The sequence below is a fragment of the Scatophagus argus genome, chromosome 9 (genome assembly GCF_020382885.2).
Source record: "Scatophagus argus isolate fScaArg1 chromosome 9, fScaArg1.pri, whole genome shotgun sequence".
Taxonomy (NCBI): domain Eukaryota; kingdom Metazoa; phylum Chordata; class Actinopteri; family Scatophagidae; genus Scatophagus; species Scatophagus argus.
Genome location: NC_058501.1, coordinates 16,688,874 through 16,709,690, shown reverse-complemented (window position 1 = coordinate 16,709,690; position 20,817 = coordinate 16,688,874). Strand labels below are relative to the sequence as shown.

General features: G+C 39.9%; 4 protein-coding genes and 1 long non-coding RNA gene across 10 annotated transcripts; 2 read left to right on the top strand and 3 right to left on the bottom strand.

Annotated features, from left to right (window-relative positions):
* Positions 1-144: 144 nt before the first annotated feature.
* On the bottom strand, positions 145-2,828 carry isoc2 (isochorismatase domain containing 2). 2 transcript variants are annotated; one of them, XM_046400131.1, is made up of 7 exons: positions 2,696-2,828; positions 2,408-2,526; positions 1,872-1,996; positions 1,542-1,754; positions 931-1,001; positions 689-806; positions 145-298 (listed from the first exon to the last, which is right to left on the bottom strand). In XM_046400131.1, coding segments are annotated over exons 2-7 (594 nt in total). In that variant the 5' UTR covers positions 2,409-2,526; positions 2,696-2,828; the 3' UTR covers positions 145-232. The 2 variants fall into 2 exon arrangements, with proteins under 2 accessions (XP_046256087.1, XP_046256086.1); XM_046400130.1 differs by having other exon boundaries at positions 2,655-2,713.
* atg12 (ATG12 autophagy related 12 homolog (S. cerevisiae)) lies at positions 2,825-5,378 on the top strand. Of its 2 annotated transcripts, none has more exons than XM_046400135.1 (4): positions 2,825-2,981; positions 3,879-4,015; positions 4,142-4,204; positions 5,170-5,378. In XM_046400135.1, the coding sequence occupies exons 1-4, from the start codon at positions 2,888-2,890 to the stop codon at positions 5,227-5,229; spliced, it is 354 nt and encodes a 117-aa protein (XP_046256091.1). In that variant the 5' UTR covers positions 2,825-2,887; the 3' UTR covers positions 5,230-5,378. The 2 variants fall into 2 exon arrangements, with proteins under 2 accessions (XP_046256091.1, XP_046256092.1); XM_046400136.1 differs by lacking the exon at positions 2,825-2,981 and adding an exon at positions 3,072-3,240.
* A 275-nt stretch (positions 5,379-5,653) lies between these two features.
* On the top strand, positions 5,654-12,123 carry si:ch211-149k23.9 (germ cell-specific gene 1-like protein). 3 transcript variants are annotated; one of them, XM_046400129.1, is made up of 9 exons: positions 5,654-5,788; positions 6,915-6,963; positions 7,122-7,252; positions 7,968-8,197; positions 10,673-10,855; positions 11,035-11,082; positions 11,199-11,351; positions 11,449-11,560; positions 11,696-12,123. In XM_046400129.1, the coding sequence occupies exons 3-9, from the start codon at positions 7,230-7,232 to the stop codon at positions 12,066-12,068; spliced, it is 1,122 nt and encodes a 373-aa protein (XP_046256085.1). In that variant the 5' UTR covers positions 5,654-5,788; positions 6,915-6,963; positions 7,122-7,229; the 3' UTR covers positions 12,069-12,123. The 3 variants fall into 3 exon arrangements, with proteins under 3 accessions (XP_046256085.1, XP_046256083.1, XP_046256084.1); XM_046400127.1 differs by lacking the exon at positions 5,654-5,788 and having other exon boundaries at positions 5,820-6,963; XM_046400128.1 differs by lacking the exon at positions 5,654-5,788 and having other exon boundaries at positions 5,820-7,252.
* On the bottom strand, positions 5,688-10,772 carry LOC124065074. The gene is made up of 3 exons (XR_006844364.1): positions 10,637-10,772; positions 7,901-8,146; positions 5,688-5,824 (listed from the first exon to the last, which is right to left on the bottom strand). It is a non-coding gene; the product is annotated as an uncharacterized LOC124065074 (long non-coding RNA).
* A 1,078-nt stretch (positions 12,124-13,201) lies between the features above and the next one.
* Positions 13,202-19,516, bottom strand: rcvrn2 (recoverin 2). Of its 2 annotated transcripts, XM_046400134.1 has the most exons (4): positions 17,110-19,516; positions 16,434-16,986; positions 14,284-14,395; positions 13,202-13,768 (listed from the first exon to the last, which is right to left on the bottom strand). In XM_046400134.1, exons 2-4 carry the CDS (start codon positions 16,812-16,814, stop codon positions 13,680-13,682), a joined length of 582 nt encoding a protein of 193 aa, XP_046256090.1. In that variant the 5' UTR covers positions 16,815-16,986; positions 17,110-19,516; the 3' UTR covers positions 13,202-13,679. The 2 variants fall into 2 exon arrangements, with proteins under 2 accessions (XP_046256090.1, XP_046256089.1); XM_046400133.1 differs by having other exon boundaries at positions 16,434-19,516.
* Positions 19,517-20,817: the final 1,301 nt, after the last annotated feature.

Sequence of the window (20,817 nt, the reverse complement as noted above, 5' to 3'; positions counted from 1 at the left end):
GTTGCACCCGCCTCTGTGAGCTGGTCCCACCTCCTCAGTTTTGAGAAGCGGATGAAGGCTCATATCAAGAAAGAGGAGAGGAGTAGCCTCTAAGTTTCACATAAAACAGTTTCAGAAACGTCAATGCAGCAAAATGGCACGACATTTAAGTAGCAGCAGGACTTTATTGAAGCACTTTATCAGGATGTTGGTGGCACTGAAAGTCAGTGCAGAATGTGAGCTGATGATCTCCCTACAGAGAGCTGAAGAAGGCGAGCAGGCCAGTGTCGGGGGACGGGTGGGTCAACAGCTTCTGGATCTGTCAATAAAGTTGAATGAAAATACATACGCTTGTTATTTTGATTATTCAGGCTCGCACTGTACTGTAGGATAAAATCAATTTCCGTATGTTTGCAAGAGCAAGGTGGCAGATTTATGATTTTAAAAAAAAGTATATTTGGGTTTAATCACTGCAGAATGAAGTCTGTCTTCAGCACCCTAATAAAAGGTCACCTGAAACTTTTGAACAGTGTCAGTGATATTTGCTGTAGTTATTTTTGGTAATTTATTTGCTGCACATTCTTTGACATTAATCTGAGGATACACCAAACTGTGTTCTTATTTGGAGTATCCTGCCAAGCTTATATTTGTGACACATTTAAACAAACAAAAGTAATTCAGTCCAATACAGAGCAGCTGCAGTAAGCACCTCCTTGAAGTTGGGGTGTTTAGCATCTTGAACCAGTTGCAGCAGAACGGCCTCTGTGGTGGTGAGGTAAGCTCCACTCTGCTTCAGTCGGGACAGAGCAAACAAACGGTCTGTCTGGCTGTTGGGGTGGGGGGGGAGAGAGAGACATAAGATGTAAAAGTAGCAACACACACATTTACAGTATGCACTTGACAATGCCATTTAGCAAAAAAAAAAAAATAATCACAGAATACACAAGATACCTTCTGGCTGAGACGGCATCAGCCACAATATGAACCTCCATTCCCTTTTCCAGCAGGTCAAATGTGGTACACTGTGGAAAAGACGAGAAGCAGCTCATTAATTCAAACTCTGCGGCATGTATGGCAAGCTAGAACATAATTTCGTTGTAATAACTGATGTAATAATTATGTTACTAGCTTATATATTTTTGGTCATTTTTAAATGCAATATAAATGCAGTATAAAACAAAAAGATAAAGTCTCATGGGCTGAGGGGTCTGAGGGCTTCTGATAAAAAGGTGTCACTAAAAAGACTTTTCTTTTTTTAAAAAAAAAAATAAGAATAAATGGAAGAAAGCAATAGGACAGATGCTGATGTGTATGAGAAAAGTCACCCTTCCTTCCACAGCCAACTGGAGAATTAAACCTGCAAATAATGTGCCTCCTGGTAAATATACTGAACACTTAAAATACATTTAATTATCAGACAGAGTAGTAGATGAACATGATTGACATAAATGCAGCACTACTTGTAAGAAAAGAGCTTGTCTTTATGTTGCCTTTTTTTGATGCTGAAACAGATATTATGTCATTTCCACAGCTTAACTGCAGGAACAGTGATGCACTCTTACTGCAATACAGGCATGTGCCTCTATTCCACACAGTATAGCCTGTTTGGGGTTTCCCAGGGCCTGCAGCTCCTTCTCCACCTCCTCTATCATCATGGTGAATGACGTTTTAGCATGAGCTTTCAGGTCTGCTGCACCCAGCTCGGGTACCGTGGGACCCAGGCCTTTAGGGTACTGCTCAGTCAAAATGGGAGGGATGCCCAGTACACGACTGCCCTGTGAGAAGAGGAGAGCAGGCAGATTTGATCAGCTCTGTTCAAATAATTAATGTTTACAAATTAATGCCGGACACTGACAAACTGTTACATATGAGATAGTTGTGTGAAGAGGAACCTGAAGCAATCTTGCTGCATTGCTGACGATGTTGGTGAACTGGAAGATGTTGGGTCTGAACTTCTCCTGCATGTCACACAGAAAGAGCACTGCATCCTTGGTGGAGAGTCTGCCAATGTTTGCCACTGCAAGAACAGAAAGGAAAAAGTTCAGGTACACACAATGATGCAACATTTTTCAATGCATTTTCATTAGAAAGGTATAACATACACTACAGAGGAAGACTGAGCACTGATGCTTTTACCAACAACGAACACCTGGTGGACCATAAGCATGCAAATGTGAGCTGATATGACAATAAAAGTTCATTGATCCCCTTGATCCTTGACCTCTTTTTTTCTCCCAATTTCATTAATTTTTTTTTCCACATTGGTGCTATTTGTGTCTACTTCATGAATCAAAACGTTCTCTGTCTTGTACGAACTATTTCGTCCATGTTGTTCCAAAAAAGATTAGACCAAATAGCGTTAACAGCTTAACACGAATTAAATGGAGCGACATGTGGGGCAAACTGAAAGATATGGAAGTTAACTTACTGTTGTTGTATGAATGATCCAAGTGTGAGGTGTAGTAGGTGACAGGTTCAACAAGAGCACAGAGTTCAACTGTTGGATTCAAGTATTGTGTTGCCTCATATGTGACGCGTACTGCGTACCTGTAAACCAACAGAAAATGTATTTGCAAGTGAAAAAGGAAGAATGCATTTAACATTGAACAAGTACAGTATATGGAGTGATTAATCAAACAGATATCCCAAATCTGAATTTGATAAGAAACACATACGTTAATTAGAAATATCTTTAAAAGTCAGAACAATAACCAACCTAGCGTAGGGCCAAGACGACACATGAAGGCACACAAGTTCAACAGCGTTTCCAGAAAAGGATTGACCAATAGTATTACGTGGTTCAGAGATTGATGTTTGTCTGAGCCAATAGGAGTTGGTGTTTGCAGCGAATCCCCGTGCTCGCTTTGAGGGGTGGGAACCACAACTAACCCCAAGTGGTGGTAGGAAGATGTCTGACAATGCAGAGTCTCCAACAGAAACGCAAAAAGAGGAGTCACAGCCATCGTCAGATGACTCGACGACACATGAAGGGAAGAAAAAAAGTAAGGGCTACGTAATATCGAAAATTAGACTCAATAATATGCCTTTACGAGGACTGTGCTACATGAAACAATTCCGGGTGCATGACACAAAGATAATTGACAACAACCCTGGCCAATGGGAAGGCTGTTTATTTCTGTTTAGCCAATTAAAATTTAGCATGACACTACCGGTTTGGGGAAATGGCTAAAGCTAAAGCTTATATTTATGAAGGGAATATCTCATATTTTTGCCAGAATAGTCTTTTTTTATTTCACAGAGGTTGTTTGTTTGTAAATTGTCAGTCATATACTACTCTAATGTTAATAGCAATCACACACATTATATACAAGAATTTATTTATTAAGGCTAAGCTAGCGAGGCTCCTGTTAGCTTAAAACTGTTTAACTGCCCAGTTTCTTGTAAATATCTCGTTTCAGGGGTTATAAATATGTTTATTAAGGAATTGCAAGAAAACCTATTCTTTATACATTTTAGTTAGATATGTGAGATATGTAATATTCATACACATTTTTTAATCCAAAACAATATAGAGAACAAATTAACTGAATTACGCTAAAATTTAAGTAAAGTTTTCTAAAGTCACTACTCCATGTCAAATATGTGATTCTCAAAGCTTATAAGTCAGAAAACTGAAGTACTTTCAATAAATACCATAAGTGATTCAAAGGTACAAAACAATTTGTACAAGTAACAAGTTGTACTATACTGCTATACAATTGTACACAAACCCAGGGGATGGTTAAAATCTTTACAGTCCATGTGCTGTTATGCGTCAGTACATTTAAAAACACTTCTGCAGAAATTCCTCTGAACACATTTGCCTCAACCTGTTTGGGTGACATCAAAACTTTCCCTCTCTTTCTTCTCGCTCTCTTTTGATTTTTTCCATTTTATAGTTGATGTTTTGCTGAAGGCTGTGGGAGATACTCCTATCATGAAAACAAGGAAGTGGGCAGTGGAGAGGGGGAGGACAGTACAGTCTTTGTCTCAGTTCATCTCTCGCTTCCTCAAGCTAGATGCTAGTGAACAACTGGTAAATATGAAGTTTGTCCACCGGCTTTTTCATTTCCCAAAATCGTGACTTAGAGGCTTTGAAAACATACTTCAGAGCTTTCAATTATTTATGTATAACTACAACGGCATCTGTTTTTTCCCCCAGTTCATTTATGTTAACCAGTCATTTGCCCCCTCACCGGATCAAGACGTAGGGGTCCTGTTTGATGTAAGTACATATAAACACCTATTTTAATGACCAAATACTATAGTGCATTATGTGCTGTATAGCGCATTTACCTTTACCTAAAGGACATTCAATAAAATGTGGCAATGCTGATTTCAGAGAGAAACAAACCCCCGGATAAACACAAGTCACATCTGTGTGTTTTATATTGTAATCTTGAGTGTGGAGGCTTATTTTTGACCGTGCGAGCAGTACGTGTAATAAAACAATCTCTACAAATCCAGTTAACTTGCTTTTTCTGTGCTTTCTAATTCATCATCATCAAACAGATGTTTTATTTCCAGATCCATTTACTGATAAAGAAGACCATGAAATGTAGTTGAAAGAGACATGGACTAACACACGTACACACACAATACCAGTTTAATGGTGTTTGCAAGACCAACATCATAACTTTAGGCCTTATTTTGCCTATTTATTTAGTGAGGGAAATGTGAGTCCCAGTCATTATCAGAGATTACAGATGTGAACTTTTCAACAATATCAACAGTTTGTTGACCTTTCCACCCAAAACTCTGAGACCTGCTGTATGACATAAACTTTAACTCAGTGAGGCTTCAGCTGAGGTGATATTTAGAACACTTAATCATAGTATGACTAATTGTTTTTATCCTACTGGTATGGTCTCCTACCCTTGAAGGACACATTAGAACATGTAACTGGCAAGCCTGCCCATAGAATCGAATGGGCCATGTAGGGCTTTGACCAGCAGAGGGGGCAGTAAGAGGGAAGCTTCATGTTACAGATGCCAAAATCCTTGACCACTGATAACATCTTGATAAGTAATAGCAAAGACCTCAAAGTCCAGAATTTGGTGAACCTTTGATCATCCCACTTCTCAACCAGTCAATATCTATGCAATGGTATTGTCCCATCACTACTGCGTCTTACTCTTATTTAACATTTACTTTTGTGTATGTTTCTTTCTCTCTGTGTGTCGTTTTCAGTGTTTTGGCAGTGACAGCAAGCTGGTTCTACATTACTGTAAATCTCAAGCCTGGGGTTAAACTGCTTTCCTCAACTACATTTTGGACCTCCCCCGCTCACAAAGTCATCCTCCAAACATGTACACAATGTTGTTTTTGCTTTTTTGCCTTCTGATTTTTTTTCAGTTTTTCTGTACATACATACTGTAAATAAATTAATACTATGTCAAGCTCTCTCATTTAAAGGCGTCAGATTTGGCATCCAAAAATAAACACTCAAATTAGCGGGCACAGGATTTGGTTAAGTCATGTTGAGTTGGTTCACAGTTACACCCTTAGTGTAGTAATTGTAAACAGTAGAGGTAAAATTGGTGGGGAGCTTAAACTGGTGGTAAAAGTTGAGGGAGGCTGAGGGAGGATCCACCTCTGAAATGGGATAGACACAGGAAGAGTGAGGGCACCACAGTAACAGATGGACTTAGAGGGATTACATGATTCAGGATGGGTTTGTGACATAAATTCCCAAGAAAGACAGAAAAGAGAGCTAGAGGGACTTGGAGACAGACGCTCAGTCACTCCACCGGTCGTGCATGTTCGACTCTTGGCCTGGAGGATTAAAACGGGGAGCGCAGCTGCAGAGGTAAGGGTCACTGATGCTCATCTTGGAGGAGGAATACTGGTGACGGATAACAGAGGGAAACGATGAAGAGGGTAGTGACAGAGAATCAAGATGGAGCAACTCAAATCAAGTTCCAAATAAGTGTTTTGATTAAGGGTTCTAGCACAAGGCAGAGATAACCGAGGACTGCAAGAAGTGACAGAAGTGTTTTATTAATTGCCACATGTGATCTGAAGTTCTGCAAGGGACAGGAAAAAACTGACAGGTACTTGTCATTGATCATTTCAAAATAACCAGTGCTGAAATGATTAGTAAGTTGTCAGATTTAATATGTTCTTTGTTATGCATGATGTAATCGGAAAAGTTTTGGACTTATGGTCAACATAAACATGAGGATTTCACCTCAGAGCTCCTATTTTCTATTTTTCTATTTCTACTATTTTCAGACAGATGAAATCTAAATTTTAAAAAATAATGAAGTTATGTATTGTTTTTCTTATTTAAGCCTAGCTGGAGCTTTCAGTTTGCGCCTTAATATTTGTCAAGGCAGACAAACCTGTCAGTGCATCTGAAAACAATGCAAACAAAGCCAATGTTTATTACAGAATTCTGTTCGTATAGATTGAAGAATTTCTAGTGCATTTTTAAGATTAAAATGTTTAATTGGTGTTCTTTATGCTATTTGCTGCAAATTTTAGAAAGTGTATGGATTAGCCTGCATCCAGTTTGCTTTAAACTTCTGCAAATTTTTAATCTGTCAAAATGCCTTTCAATATAACAAAAACAAGGCTAAGAATAGTGTTAACTGAGAAGCTATTAGTTGCAGTCTTTTAAAAACCATGGACAAAGTTATTCTTCAGTATTCAAAATATAAAAAGCAGGCATTCTAAATCTTGCACATATTGTACAAATCTTTTTACAGATAAAAATGTATGTAATGTATTGTCAATGAAAATGCCTGCTTTGAGTAGCCACAACAGTCTCATTCAGGACATCTATAAGGTTTTATGTACTTCATTTTTCCCAAAGTGGTCACTTTTGTTTTTGTCACCATTATTCAGGTACCATTAAAGCACTATGGGTCAGTTTCCATGAAGACGAGGGATCATGCTCAAATCATTTGGTTTAACTAATGTTTCTGTTTCAGGAGCTCTGGGCTGACGGGGACACATCGCATGAGAGAGACAGCAGATATGGTTAGAATGCACTTCACACTAAAACACACCTAACACAAACAGATTAAATCAGATTATCAGGGATTACTAGTACAAAATTTCATTTAGATTTGTGTTTTATCCATAATTTAATCAAAAAAGTAATCTCTTCTCTCTCCCATCCATCTTGTCTTCTACAGAGGGCCCAGCAGTGGAGTTCTCAATGAGTGGCAGGGTCTGGCCAGAGTGTGTTGATCAGGAAGCAGGGAGATATTACTTACACCCTTAACCACTCCTTATGAACACAAATGAAGGTGTTATGTGACCTCAGGTAGTTTTATAACTCTAGTAACATTCAACAAAGTTAGATGTCACCATATGGCCTCCCTGGTTATCACCTTTGTTCATCCCAATCAACCATTTGTGTTCACTTTCTTTCGAGGTGATGAACTGCATTTAAGGATGTCCTCTATCGCCTCCTTAGATATACAATTTTTAGTGACAAATTCCAGTGTTTCTAAATGACCTTGTGCTTTTTTTTTGGTGCAGTCACTTTGATTTAGTGCACCCAAAAGGGTCTACAAGTCCTGAGGTCAGGGAATGTATGGCCACATCGTTCACCATAGGTCTCAGTAGCAGGGTATCACATTAAAGCTGTCTGACCAGGATACTGTTAGGTTCTTGCATCCCACCATTTTCTCCCACTGTGAACCGTCTCCCACCTAAATCCTCCCCCTTTTTTTCGGTTCAATCTGTCTGTCTCCCGCTCCCTCCCCTCTCACTGTCTTTATCTTCCCCTCTTTTAATCACGCTGACTTTACAGTACCGTTTTGTCAGCTGTGTTTTCTCATCTTCTGTCTGTACTGTTACGTCACATTTGTTTTAGCTTTCCATTTAAACCTGGCAGCTCATCAACTTTTAAAACCACCCCAAAGCATCTGTCCCGCCCTCTGGGCTTCATCGGTGACTGCAGTCACACCTTTTGTTCCAATTGTCTTGTTTCCACGTGCAGTATCCCCCTGCTCTCCCCCATCTTTCTCTCTCAGGCCTCCCCCTGCCCCCCTCTCCTCCTGTGTGGCCATGCTGGAGCGTATGTCCCGCCGCTCTCGCTCCCTGCTCTCCCTGACCTTGACCACTCTGGCTCTGGCCCTCTCCATCCTGGCTCTCTGCACCTCTTACTGGTGTGAGGGCACTCACAAGGTGGTCAAGCCCCTCTGCCTGTCGCCTGTCAAAATGAAGAACTGTGGTCAGAACAACAGCGAGCCTTACACAACAGGTAATTAAATTTGCACTTGGATATATTTCAACATCCACGTTTTTTTCATCCAACTTCGGCAAACAACTCCTTCCTGATTTTGACAGTGCTCTGTGTCTCAATGGAGCATCTGTTGCAGGGAAAGTTCAATCGCTGTTGGGTTAGAATGAGCAAAATGCTCACACAAAAGCACTTTGAAGATTATTGGTCTCACACACACACAAAGTTTAGTATCTCATTAACAGGCACACTTGCATGGATTTTTTGAGGTAGAACCAAGGAACAAAAAGAAAAAAAAACTTTTTGTAGATAACAAGGATGCAGCAAGTAAGCAAATAAAAGCAGATGTGTTAATAGTAAAAGAAGTGTTCAGATCCTTTAAATAACAGTGATGACATTGCATCTAGCTGTGCCTAGCTGTCAAATAAATTCACTGGAAAAAAAGAGCTCAAAATTTCCCTTGTAAATTTAGTGAAGTATAAGCTAAAATTTGCATAAACAGAGATACTCAACTGAAGTACAAGTACCTAAACCTTTTTTGTTAAGTAGAATATCTGAGTAAATGGACGCTGTTATGCTTCACACTGGTGATGAGTATTTCAGAACATAAAGCTTCATCAAGCTGGACTAAAGCAAACAAAAATGCTTCAGAGCTTCTCTCCTGCTGCGGACGAAGCCACAGCAAGCACGTGAACAGACAGTAACTACAAAAAGCTGCCTGCCGAATAATCCTGATAATGTGTTTCAACACGTCCGCGGGACAAGCCACGATTTGTTTTAAACGTCAAGGGTTCATGGATTCATCCTACCTGACGTCAGCGGTCATGTGATGTTTTCCTGGCATCAGACTTTTACAACAGTCGGCCAGAATTTGAACATTGAAACACTGTCAGGAACAAAGTGTGATTTTCCAGACAGACTCACCCAGCAGGATGATGAAGCTTTGCTTTAAGTGGCCTGTTTAACTGCCAAGTTTCAGGGCAGGAAGATAGTCATATAAGAGTATTATTTATATAAAAATATATAACTTGACAAAACAATCCCAACTCAAGCGCTACTTGATTTTGCTCACTGATCAAAGTCACTGACCAAAGTGTGAGACGTGAACCAAAAATGAAAGCTGCTAAGCACCAACAACTTGTACCAAGTAAAGAAGATGCAAAGTGTGCATCAAGTACAGTGTATGTTTTTGACTTTTTTTGTTCGAGTGTGTGTGGTGTTACTGTGCTTCATCTCATAAGTCTTCCAGAATGTACGGAGGATATAAAAGCCATCTTTCTAACGTTGACTTTTCTAAAACTCTGGCCTTGACTGATTACACAAGTGTTGAATGTCTGGATCTTTGCACCGTGTCACTGCATAACAGCCAATGCCTCAAAATAATCTGACTGGATAAACAGACAGGCGTCTCACCCCCTGTTACAAACTGATTGTTCTTGGTTTGATGTTTTTTAATCTCTTTTTGCCCATACCTTAGTCCCACAGTAAACTTAATTGTGGCTTAGTATAAATCTGTGGTTTATGAGGGGAGCTCCCAAAGGTTTATTCATCCATGGAGGTTTACACTGTGTGCTGCCTTCTTTTTAATTTCTCAGCAGATATGCTTAATCCACACTGAGATTAACAGATTTTACTGCATAAAGAAATCAACTTTGATCATTACATGTACTTTGTGTACTTGTACTAAAAAAAATCTACCTTTGCAGTGGGTTTAATTTTAACCTTTTCAACTTTCCCTTATGCTTCTAAAGCAGGTGTACAAACACACACACACGTGGCCTGACAAGGTGTTGTCTCATAAACCTGCATGTGACTGCAGAACACACAGACGTGTTACTTTTGAGGGATGCTGCAAGTATTGATTGTCAGATGTTTTGTGCTCGCTGTGTCGTATCCGACTCTCATTCTAAATACTCTTTGTTAATTTCCTAATTTGTTAATTTCCTCCAATAATTAAAACAGACCTGCATGCAACGTGTGCTTGTCATATAAAGATATGTCACATTTCCACAGTCAAATGTCCTATAGAGTAGATAACTAGTGATTTGTGTACAAGTATAAAGCATTACGTTGTCTGTGAATGTTTCTGTTTGAGTCTTGTGAGATGTCAGAACTTACATATTGAGTGTTTATGCGTCCTCTGTGACTTTGTTGTGGGTTAAGTTTTTTTAGTGGAAAACATTCAACCACTGGATGTCAATGAGTGCATTTTCACTATGCACCATGTGTGTTTGTGCACGCGTCTGAGTGCTCAGTTGTTAATGCTGGCACCTCAGAGGAAGACAGCCCTGTGTTTATGTGATTTTTACATGATTTTGCGCCTTTGTGTGTGGGCTGAAGACTATTAATTGCCCATACAGTACGCGTGTGAGTGTGAATGTGTTGATGTCTTTATGTTTAATGAGCATTTTTGACTGTGCTGAGTATCTATATTTAGAATAAGCAGCCACAAAAATGTACCTAAAACGCTCTTCTCACTGTCATGCTGTCACACAGAGAGTCCCACTCAGAACCCCTTCAACCGCACGCTGTCTCCGGCCAGGAGGGACGAGCTGGCCAGGATCAGACAGAGGCAGCTGGCCAACGCGGTTCACTACATCTGGGAGACAGGAGAAGACAAGTTTGCTTTTAGATACTTCCACACGGGTTTCTGGGAAAGCTGTGAGAAACACAACGATGGTGAGATCACACAGCACACATGCAACTGTAAAACACACTTCAACTTGCAATATCAGTTATACTGTTACACTAGTCGTATATTCATGGCTATCATGTGATCTCTTCGGTTGCAGCTCTCCACATAAAGAACAATGTTTCCTATCCTTGTTTTTGTTCATATCTGTAATTTCTGCTGGCAGGGGAGAAATGTCGAAGTTTTATAGAGTTAACACCTGGAGAAACACAAGGTGAATCCTGTGCTGAAATATTAAAACTATGACATTATTATTTTAGACTCCTTAAAATATATTTTTCTATATGTACGCATGGGGGATAATTGTGTTTGTATTTTCAAATATTGCAGGTGTGCTCTGGCTGTCGGTTATTTCAGAGTTTACATACATCGGTCTGCTGGGGATGGGATTCTTACTGATGTGGCTGGAAGTCCTGTGTTCCCATAAAGAGATGCACTCGCTTAAAATCAATGCCTATGCAGCTATCTGTACTGTGTTATCAGGTGAGACTCAGTTTTATAAAAGTTTTATAAAATAATAAATACAAAGAGTTGTAAGATTTATTCTGTCTGGAATTTGTTTGTTTGTTCCCCCATGAAGGTCTTCTTGGGATGGTGGCCCATATGATGTACACCACAGTATTTCAGATGACAGTCATTGTGGGCCCTAAAGACTGGAGGCCCCAGTCCTGGGACTACGGCTGGTCATTTGCGTAGGTGGCCGCACCTTAGAGTCAGTGCACAAACCTGTATCATTCAAGAACATCGATAAAATACTTGTCATTTACAGGCAATGTTGGTGTGTTCCCTTCCTCTCCTTAACTCTTCTGCCTCTCCTCTGTTGCCAGTCTTGCCTGGGTGTCCTTCAGTTGTTGTATGGGGGCCGCTGTGGTCACACTCAACTCCTACACAAAGACCATCATTGAGCTCCGCCGCAAACAGAGGCTCCGTTTGGAGGAAGCGAGAGCTGCCACTCATGCACCTTCCTATGATGAGGTAGTTCCAGGAGGCGGGCTCTACTCTGTCAGTGGCCTGCTGCAGTGTCCAGACGGCATGATCGATGTGGCGTGGGCCCCGAATGGCAGCGTGGTGGGAGTGGGCAATGGGGATGTACCCACGTTGGTCTTAGTGGGCGGCTGTGGGCCAGAGGGGTGTGAAGACTGTGAGAGAGAGATGGATGAGATGGAGGAGGCCGTGGACCGAGTTGATTCACCCTGTTAGGGGATCATTTATATCCATCAACTAAAAGGGCTGAAAAACTATACATATATATATATATATATATATATAAAGAAAGACACTGTCACCATGCTGGAGAAGGATCAGTGTGAGCAAACACATCCTGTTTTTTCTTTTTGTCCAGTTTGACATTCAGTGAAGTTGGGGCATATCAATTGCATTTAAAGGCCAGTGAAATCAATACATATTAAAAGGCAAAGACTACAATATGTATAGATCACACTAATTTGCAAGACTGTGTGTTTTTGGTATTTTCAGTGCCTCATGGTAGGAAAGTAAATGCATGTCTTTATTTTTAAATGCATAAAAATATTAATACTGTATTGTTTATATACTAACATGCAATGAGTGCAGTCATTGCATTGACAGGATGGATGTTTCCTCTCCTGTTGATACCAGAACAGCCCGTCCTTTACAGTAAATATACAATATATTCTCATTTATCTGAGTGGGAAATTCAGCGTGTTTTTTTTTTTTTTCCAAGTTTTTTTCTCTCTTGTCACAAACAGCATCTGGATGCAATGCATGCATACCAGAAGCTACAACAAACAAGGTCTCTCTGCAGATGCACAGACAGACACATAAGATAGACACATAGAGATAGAAAGATTACAGAGATTTTGAAAAGTCTGCTCTCTGATGTTGAACAGAAGATTATGTGTAAACCAGTAATCCCGAGTTGGATGGAAAGAAGGAGGAATAGAGTGAGGAGAGATGGCAGGCATGTGTAGGGATGGAGATGGAGAGGGTGGAGGCGTGCAGCAGGGTGTGGGGGGGGGGGGGGGGCAGAATGAAAGGTGGTAGTGAACGTAGGCATGCACCCCTTCCTCCTCCACATACAAATGCTTAGAAATCTGCACTTCAACATCACAGTATCAGGGAAATAAGTATTTTTTAAATAGGTATTACATTCTAGTATCTACGTTTACCTTAAATGTCTGGAGGTTATAGGCTACATTTGGGATCCCACTGTCTGGGATGAATACATTTTGGAAAGTTGAGAACTTGAGACAGTTTATTGTTTTATGGGAAAGAGAAATAAATAGATTTTTCAAAGCACAGATGTATGAGAAAACCTTTAATTTATTGTACAGTGAATAAGGTACAATACTACGATCTCTATTAAGACATTTCAAGTTATGTAAAAAAGCTTTAATGAGCTAACAGTCAGGTATGGTGCTATATTATAACTATCATTAATAACTCTTATTTCTCTAGAGTCAAAATTTCATTTGAACCATTTAAATAATTAACAATAGAACAGCATTTATCGTACACGTAGTGCAACACTGTAGTCATTGTGAACCTTCTTCTTTTTAGCTTTTAAAACACTGCACACAACTGACCTCTTTTAGTCTCTACTTGATATAAATTCATTGACAAACATCAGTAAAACAATGACGTCATAAAATGAAACTTACTGAGAAGTTAATTGCAACCAAGACACTGCAGAGAAGAGTATTTACACAAAGTATTGAGAGGAGGGAGGAGAAAGGATCTGAGACTGAGAGGGGAAGTGGAAAAAAAAAGAAGTTTATAATAAATGAAAGAGTCTAATGAGAAAGAAGTAGGGGGTATAAAACAGGAATTACTTTACTGTTTGATCGGTTCATAGTGGATAAGACGCATTGCATTTTCATTTTCAATCACACCTTTGATGAATTCTCCTTCAGCCAGTCGCTCTGTGAGAAAAGTCAAGAGTAAGAGATGTTAAAGAGGGAACAAAATGGTAAACAACATATACAGCAATGGAGTGTGCGGTAAGGATGAGGTTTAATAATGACTCTTATCTAAGAAATCCGGTCTTATCTGCTGTGTGGGAGTTTGTGTGCTTGTGTGTGTGTGTGTGTGTGAGGGTGACAGTAGCATGCAATGCAATGGGTCACTTGCGGTTTCATGGACCATAGCTGGTACATGCATAAACACAGCTTGCATGACCAAAGTGATGTTGTAACTGGGGATGTGCCCCCAGGTGGATTTATTGCTTGTATTACTATTAAGCCAAGCAGCTGATTGTGAAATGTAATCATTCCTACAGGATGTACGAACAGCTGCTGAGGAAAGGTAGTAAAAGCTTACCCTGTTTTTATCTCTCTCTAACATAAGTACATAGTGATGAGAACACAATGACCTGACATGCACCGTGGGGGCCCGGTGTGTGTATACATATGTGTTGCACTTGTGTAATTTCCTTCACCGTTGTCTCTCTTTTCGAAGTAAGACCACAGCTTGTTGGCTCTCTTCTCGGGTGTGTTCTCATCCTCTGGTAGCTTGGTCTGCTCCTCCTTGGGGATCAGCTTAAATATGGCCTGAGAGGGGGTTGTGTATAAGATTGCTGATAAATTCTGCATCATTTCTCTCACACAAATAATGTATAGAATATCAACACAACACATAAAACAAACGTAAACAAGCCAAGAGGCACAGAGTCAGCAAGTCAGTAAGCTCACAGTCGTCTTAAGTTAATTAGTGTTTTATGTGTACGTGTGCTTTATCGAGTTTGTTATGCAAAACAGCTTGACATTTAGAGGATGACTTTGTCCTCAGGATTGGCTTACGTCTATTCACTGACTGCTGTTTTTAGCCATTGTCAAATCTAGAAGGCTGCAATTAAATCTTACACAAAACATAGCCTGCGTTTCCCATGTGACAACTGATCGGCCTACGACTGCAGCTACAATCCTGCAATCCTGGAGGTCTTGGCCATCACAATTTACATGCAGACAATGTGTAAAAGAGAAAAAAAATGCACTGGCACATTCAGGCCTGTGTGTCATTTTTTAGATTGGTAATCTGCAATGGGCCACTTGGAATCCAGCAGATTGTAAATGACTGTGCACTTTAGGTTCAGGTCTTTAAGTGTGTGTCCCACTTAGAGAGGAAGCACTCATCTCCCACATTTAAGACACCTAGATTAACATGGATTAGTGCCAAGACTCAGGCCACAAGCCAAACACCAAGATGTCATCTCTTTTCTCCCCGGACTGTCCCTCCATCTTGCCCCTCTGATGATCTCCTGGTATGCATAGTTCACACTGTGCGCTTGTAGATGACAAGTGGTTTTTGGTCTGTTATCAAAAAAAAAAGAACCCAGATCTGTATCTGTATCTGTAAGCATGCACATGTGGATTACACTGTGCATGTATTTGCACCCTTTCTTAACTTGTCAGGCATATCAGTATCAGTTCTGCTGCACAAGACCAAACTAATACTGGCTTATTCTGCCTTATTCACTCACTTGTTCCTACTTCAACCCCACATGTTTAAAAAGATATCACTGGATTACCTTTATGTAATAAGGATGTTAATCTCGGTGCAAAGAACAGATCTGTGTTTGACTACCTCTCCACTGACTCTAAGTTTGCTGCAGATTGTTGAACCTTTGATAGGGTTTTTTGTGCAGTGGCTGTAAACATGATGCATATGGACTCCTGCCAGTTGGCCAGGAATTAAATCCCATTACAATGCCAGCTGGATCCCCAGCTGATCTGTCTAGACCTCTTAAAATTCTATTTCATTTGTTTTAAAACTTTACAACCACCAACAGACTGATCACATGAAAACAATGGCTAACAGCTGCAGTAATGCAGTAGTTAACATAAATGAATCTAACAGTCCATAATGGCAGCCTCATGAATAAAACAAAGATGGATTAGACGCAGCGATGATGAGCAGTCCCCCTAGTGGAGTAGCCTTACTTAACAGTAGGACTGCCTATATTGTCTGCGGAGCTAAACCTGTAATCACAGAGATTATCAGGAGTTTGAGGCTCACATAGGCTGACTAATTGATCTGGCAGTTAGTACTGAGACCTACATACCATGAGAGAAATGGTCGCTTTCCAATAAACAGCAGCTCATTTTACATGGACATCAAAGGGAGTGGGTAAAATACCAAAGAAAATAAATCCTGATGATATGATGGAGTTCAACAATAATTCTCAAAAATGTCTCTCCAAAAATCACTATAAAGTTAAATCAACACCTACACATAAGCTTAACATAAACCTAACAAGCAGTCATCTCCACAAGACTGTTGTATTAAATTGTATGATGCTGAGTAATCCTCTTATTTTGTCTTTCTGTTGTAGCTTTGACTTAGAATAAAACCTTTCCCCGAGAACCATGAGCGACCGAACAGTTTAAATGTCTGATATTATATGTTTACAGCAGCAACAAAGATAAACATTACGATAAAATATAAGAGCAGGTCTGTCGTTAACGCGCTATGTCAACACGGTTTGATATTCCTCATGCTGAAGAAACAGCAGATACCACTGAGCGCTTTCTGCCACAGTAGAACCATTACCCCTTCATCATCATCATCACTACTGTCTCACCCCCTCACCTGGCAGATCTCCGTCACTTCTGTCTTATTGATGTATCCATTCTTGTCTACATCAAAGAGCGAGAAGGCCCACTCCAGTTTTCGGGTCGTCTTCCCAGTGGAGGTCATGTGCAGTGCAATGATGTACTCCTTGAAGTCCAAAGTGCCATCATCGTTGGTGTCAAAGGAGCGAAACACATGTCGTGCATAGCTCTTGGCATCGCTGTCAGGAAAGAAGCGGGTGTAGATCTGCTCAAACTCTTCTGGCGTGATGCGTCCAGTCGGGCACTGCTTCTGAAAGTTCTCGTACCACTGACAGATCTCATTTTCAGTGAATTTGGTGCTGAGCTTCAGGTCCTCCAGGATCTCCTTTGATATTGCGCTACTGGTGGTATTTCCCATGGTAGTTTCTTTCACTGTCTTAGTAATGCGTCGGTAATGACAAACTCACCGGCAAATATTTGCCACCTGAGTTTTCCTTCTCCTGTGCCTCCTGAACTTCTCCTTTGTTCAAAATAGATACCTGCTTACTTGGCTTAACCCTGCCTATTGTTGTTAGAGGACTAAGAAAACCCTGCAAGTAAAAAAAGAAAACAGATTTACACACATGGTATAGTCCACTTAGGAATCTTACATTTGTTTATGGTACTCGATAAATAACATAGTGAAAATGATCAAAAATGTGGGGAAAGCTTACCTGTGTGTTGTGAGGTAAGATGATGGCTGGAGTATTAAGTGTCTGTCTCCACAGTAAGACAGTGAGAGATAAGGAGTGCAGGGGGAAACACACTCCTACCATGGATGACTGGGTTAATTCTGTTAATACGGGATTTAAGGTGGCTGAGCTCTTCACTAAAATGAACCCCCAGATCCTAATTTTCTCTATTGGGTCTGGAAATCTAGAAAGATCATCAGCTGTGTTGAGCTCATTCCTCTATTAAATTACCTATAAACAGTAGGAATTTTGAGTTCTGCTATGTGGTGGTGCTGCCAACAATAAACTATCTTACTTAATAACTCAGTATTAGAGGTTCAGCGGATTTCACTGTATCCATTTAGTTAAAAAAATCTTTGTGATATTGAGAAGTATTTTGAGTGCTACAAAATCATTAAAAAAAAAAGATTACTTTTCTACAGTGGCCAACAGATTAGCAGACATCTTCTGGGAAACTCTTTTAGCATGGCCTCAGGTAGGTTTTTTTTAAAGCGAGCTTTAGGTTCTCTAGCAGTATGTCTGCTATTTCAGTAGTGCCCTTTCAATGGGTTTAGTTGACCACTGACAACTAATTCCAGACTACCATCTGTCCAGGCAGTTTAACTCCCTCTCCCGCCCACCTTTACCTCCAATCCCACCCACACCCCTCACATCATCGTCACTGCCGGCCTTGTCTGTGCGTGACCTCATTCCTGTCCTGTGTGAGCAATGATCATGCCCTCCTTTCACCCTTGTGACTGCTTTTCTGCCCCTAGATTGCCGGGATTTATTGCACTGGGATGCCAAATTATATTTTGTCATCGGGCTAACAATCTTTTTTCTTTTTTACTTTCAATCCCGGGCTTCACTTTTTGTCCCCCAAAGCATTGTCTTGTGCACTGAAGATGTCTTGTTTCACATAATGACAGGAACATGCGCACTTAATAAACTGCCTTCATTTTCACTGGTTTGAACTAACTATTCTATTCTTCAGTGCCTTGTGCTTTGTCTCTATATGTGGTCTTCATCTATTGTTATCAACAGCCATCACCTTACAGGAGAGGTCACAATGATCACACAGATCAAACTCAGATGACTCAGACATTGGCTGATACATCTGCAGGTACGTCATCAGTCTGCAAGTATTATCTCCATTGTCTTAACTGTTGTTTCTGACCAACTTCACTTGGAGGTGGGGTGTATAGCAGACTTTATCTGTTAGAGATTTGTCCAGCGTGTGTGTGTGTGTGTGTTGAAACAGGACAGATGGAGGCATTGGATGACTGCTTCAGCTGTACTTATAGACTGTTTCTTACATTGTATGAATTCATGCTATATATGCACAGTGGGATTTTCTTTCGTCCATAAATATGCTCAGTGAGTCCATCTATTGGATTACTAGTGCCCTGTCCCATCCCACCCAATCCAACACTTAGCCAATTACCATCATCATCATCCTGTGAGCGCCATGGCCAATAGAATTACCCCGTCCTCTGCACAAAACAATCCCTAACATCTGACCTGTACCCTGAGCTTGACTAATTGCTCGAGCCAGAGCAAGCACAGATTTGTGGTGGCTTTTGAAATGATTTTCTACTCTGCCGAAAAGGTGAGGATTCGCATGAAGTGGATTTCTACGCACAGTGTAATGACACAATTATTAAATGATAATGTCTTTATATCAGCTGTTACATTGCTTTCCAACACTAAACAGGAAATATATTTCTTTTACAGGCAGTAACATAAAAAACACATAAAAGCAGTGCAGTAACAGGTGAAAGTCTGTCAATAGAAAAAAATCAACACATTTAAAAATATTTGCAATTAGGACAGTGACTCATTATTGGCAACATTCCAGTTGGCCGGCCAGCATTACAGCTTATTAACTGGCAGTATCAAATCTCACCTGTGTTACAGCACTGACCTGGGAGCCAGCTCAGCGTCAGCACTGACATATATACTGCAAATCTGCACCACGCAGTGTCAACTCAGCAGGTCACGCTCGCTCATTCATGGACGTCTTGCACTTGGTAGCAGAACCAAGTTTGTTCCATTTTTAATCAAAGCTGCAACTCAGCTGAATGCAAATTAGACGTGAACTATTTCATAGCCGATAAATTGTTTCAGTAATTTTGAAAGAAAAGCAGCAAATCCTCTTAAGTGTAAGGTTTTGTTGTTTTCTTTATTGTTGTTTATGATAATAAATCAAGGGTCTTTGTGTTAATAATTAATCGATTAATCAGGAACATAATCTGGAAATAAAAATAATGAAAATAACCTTTAGTGGCAGCACTATTTTAACTTTGTGTTTGCAAGTGTTTTTTTCCAAAATGAATGGCCCTGAAAACATGAATTACTAAAACATTTCCTCTATAACAGCAGAGAACTCTCAATCAAATTCATTTCCATTCATATTTCAAGATAGTTACAGAAGTCCTATGTCTCGTGCCCCAAAGTTTTAGGAGTAACCGCACTGGTGACACGAGAAATGGGAAGGCTGAACAGGAAAATGCTTTTAAAAAATCCATTCTCGGCCAAAACAATGCCTTGGTGGGACACAACTCAAATCTTAAGAGTGAAAGAGAGAGGAAAAGAGGAAGGGAGTTGTTTCGAGATAAATATCTGGTAATGGGTTATAATGACGGTTAATGACAGACAAGAGCTTCCTACTGAACAAGGAAAGAGAGGAACAAACAAATGATGACAGCAATCTTGACAATTGTGTCCACCATCTTGTGAGGCCTAAGGTTGTGACGTGTGTGACAAAGGTAAACAGCACTGGGTCCCCTGCTCCCATTTCTACACTCATTGTCCAGAGAGAAAGTCTTTCAAGCTTTCACTAAAATCCCTCACATACCTGGAAACATAATCACTTTTCACATCACAATCACATTCCATCTAAAGCTCCTGATTCAACACTGAGGTAAGCAACACTACACTTTTTATATAAAATACAACACTGTAGTTTTTTAAAGTTATCAACAAAGTATCTTGATTTTACAGTTACTTACCAATCCAATTTGATTTTTTGGCATAAGCAAAGGTTCTTCTCTTTCATAATCGATTTTCTACTGTGGATTAAAAAAGTAAAAATATCTGTAGTAACCTTGTGTACCTAATATGAATGTAGAGTTTAGAAATGGTAATTTTACAAGGATCATTTAGGGCGAATAGACAACATCGTAGTTTGCTGAACTAAAAGCGTATAGTTATCATGTAATTGCCAATATCTGCTGGTTCCAAAGAGAGAGGCCAAAGAAAAAATGTCACCTGTATTTGTATCTAGAACTTAATTCATTTAATTCAGTTAAGTAGAAATGCTTGGCGCTACTTTGGTTATTTTCTATTTAAGTGATAAGTTTTAAAATCACATTTATTTCATTAACCCAACCTGCCATCGGGTCAGTCATTATATTCTTTAGCCGTGCAGCCAAAGACTGTTCACACCCATAAACTTTTATTTTAAACTGCAGGGAGATCCTAAAGTATGTGTGTAAATGATGTGTTTTTCATTTACACACATTTAATGAAATGTTGTAGCTATTTATTAACATAAATTCTTGGGTTTGAATTTTTCACTTACTGTGAAAGTTGTAAAGATTTGAGACTAGGGATGTTTTTTTTCCAATTCTGAAGATGCATTAGGTAAAACAAAAAGGGGAACCGAGATGGTAATGGCTTTGTGTGTCTTGTTGTAGGAACAAGAAAGAA

Excerpts from the sequence above, each read along its gene's own strand:
- atg12 (XM_046400135.1), top strand. The coding sequence starts at position 2,888 with ATGTCTGACAATGCAGAGTCTCCAACAGAAACGCAAAAAGAGGAGTCA. Across the intron at positions 2,982-3,878 it reads ACATGAAGGGAAGAAAAAAA|TTGATGTTTTGCTGAAGGCT; the intron begins GTAAGGGCTACG and ends TCCATTTTATAG. Across the intron at positions 4,016-4,141 it reads TAGATGCTAGTGAACAACTG|TTCATTTATGTTAACCAGTC; the intron begins GTAAATATGAAG and ends TTTTTCCCCCAG.
- rcvrn2 (XM_046400133.1), bottom strand. The coding sequence starts at position 16,814 with ATGGGAAATACCACCAGTAGCGCAATATCAAAGGAGATCCTGGAGGAC. Across the intron at positions 14,396-16,433 it reads AAGTGACGGAGATCTGCCAG|GCCATATTTAAGCTGATCCC; the intron begins GTGAGGGGGTGA and ends ACCCCCTCTCAG. Across the intron at positions 13,769-14,283 it reads CTTCGAAAAGAGAGACAACG|AGCGACTGGCTGAAGGAGAA; the intron begins GTGAAGGAAATT and ends CTTTTCTCACAG.
- isoc2 (XM_046400131.1), bottom strand. Across the intron at positions 1,755-1,871 it reads ATGCAGCAAGATTGCTTCAG|GGCAGTCGTGTACTGGGCAT; the intron begins GTTCCTCTTCAC and ends CTCTTCTCACAG. Across the intron at positions 1,002-1,541 it reads AGGCACATGCCTGTATTGCA|TGTACCACATTTGACCTGCT; the intron begins GTAAGAGTGCAT and ends TCTTTTCCACAG.
- si:ch211-149k23.9 (XM_046400129.1), top strand. The coding sequence starts at position 7,230 with ATGAAGGTGTTATGTGACCTCAG. Across the intron at positions 10,856-11,034 it reads CTGTGAGAAACACAACGATG|GGGAGAAATGTCGAAGTTTT; the intron begins GTGAGATCACAC and ends TTCTGCTGGCAG. Across the intron at positions 11,352-11,448 it reads TATCTGTACTGTGTTATCAG|GTCTTCTTGGGATGGTGGCC; the intron begins GTGAGACTCAGT and ends TCCCCCATGAAG.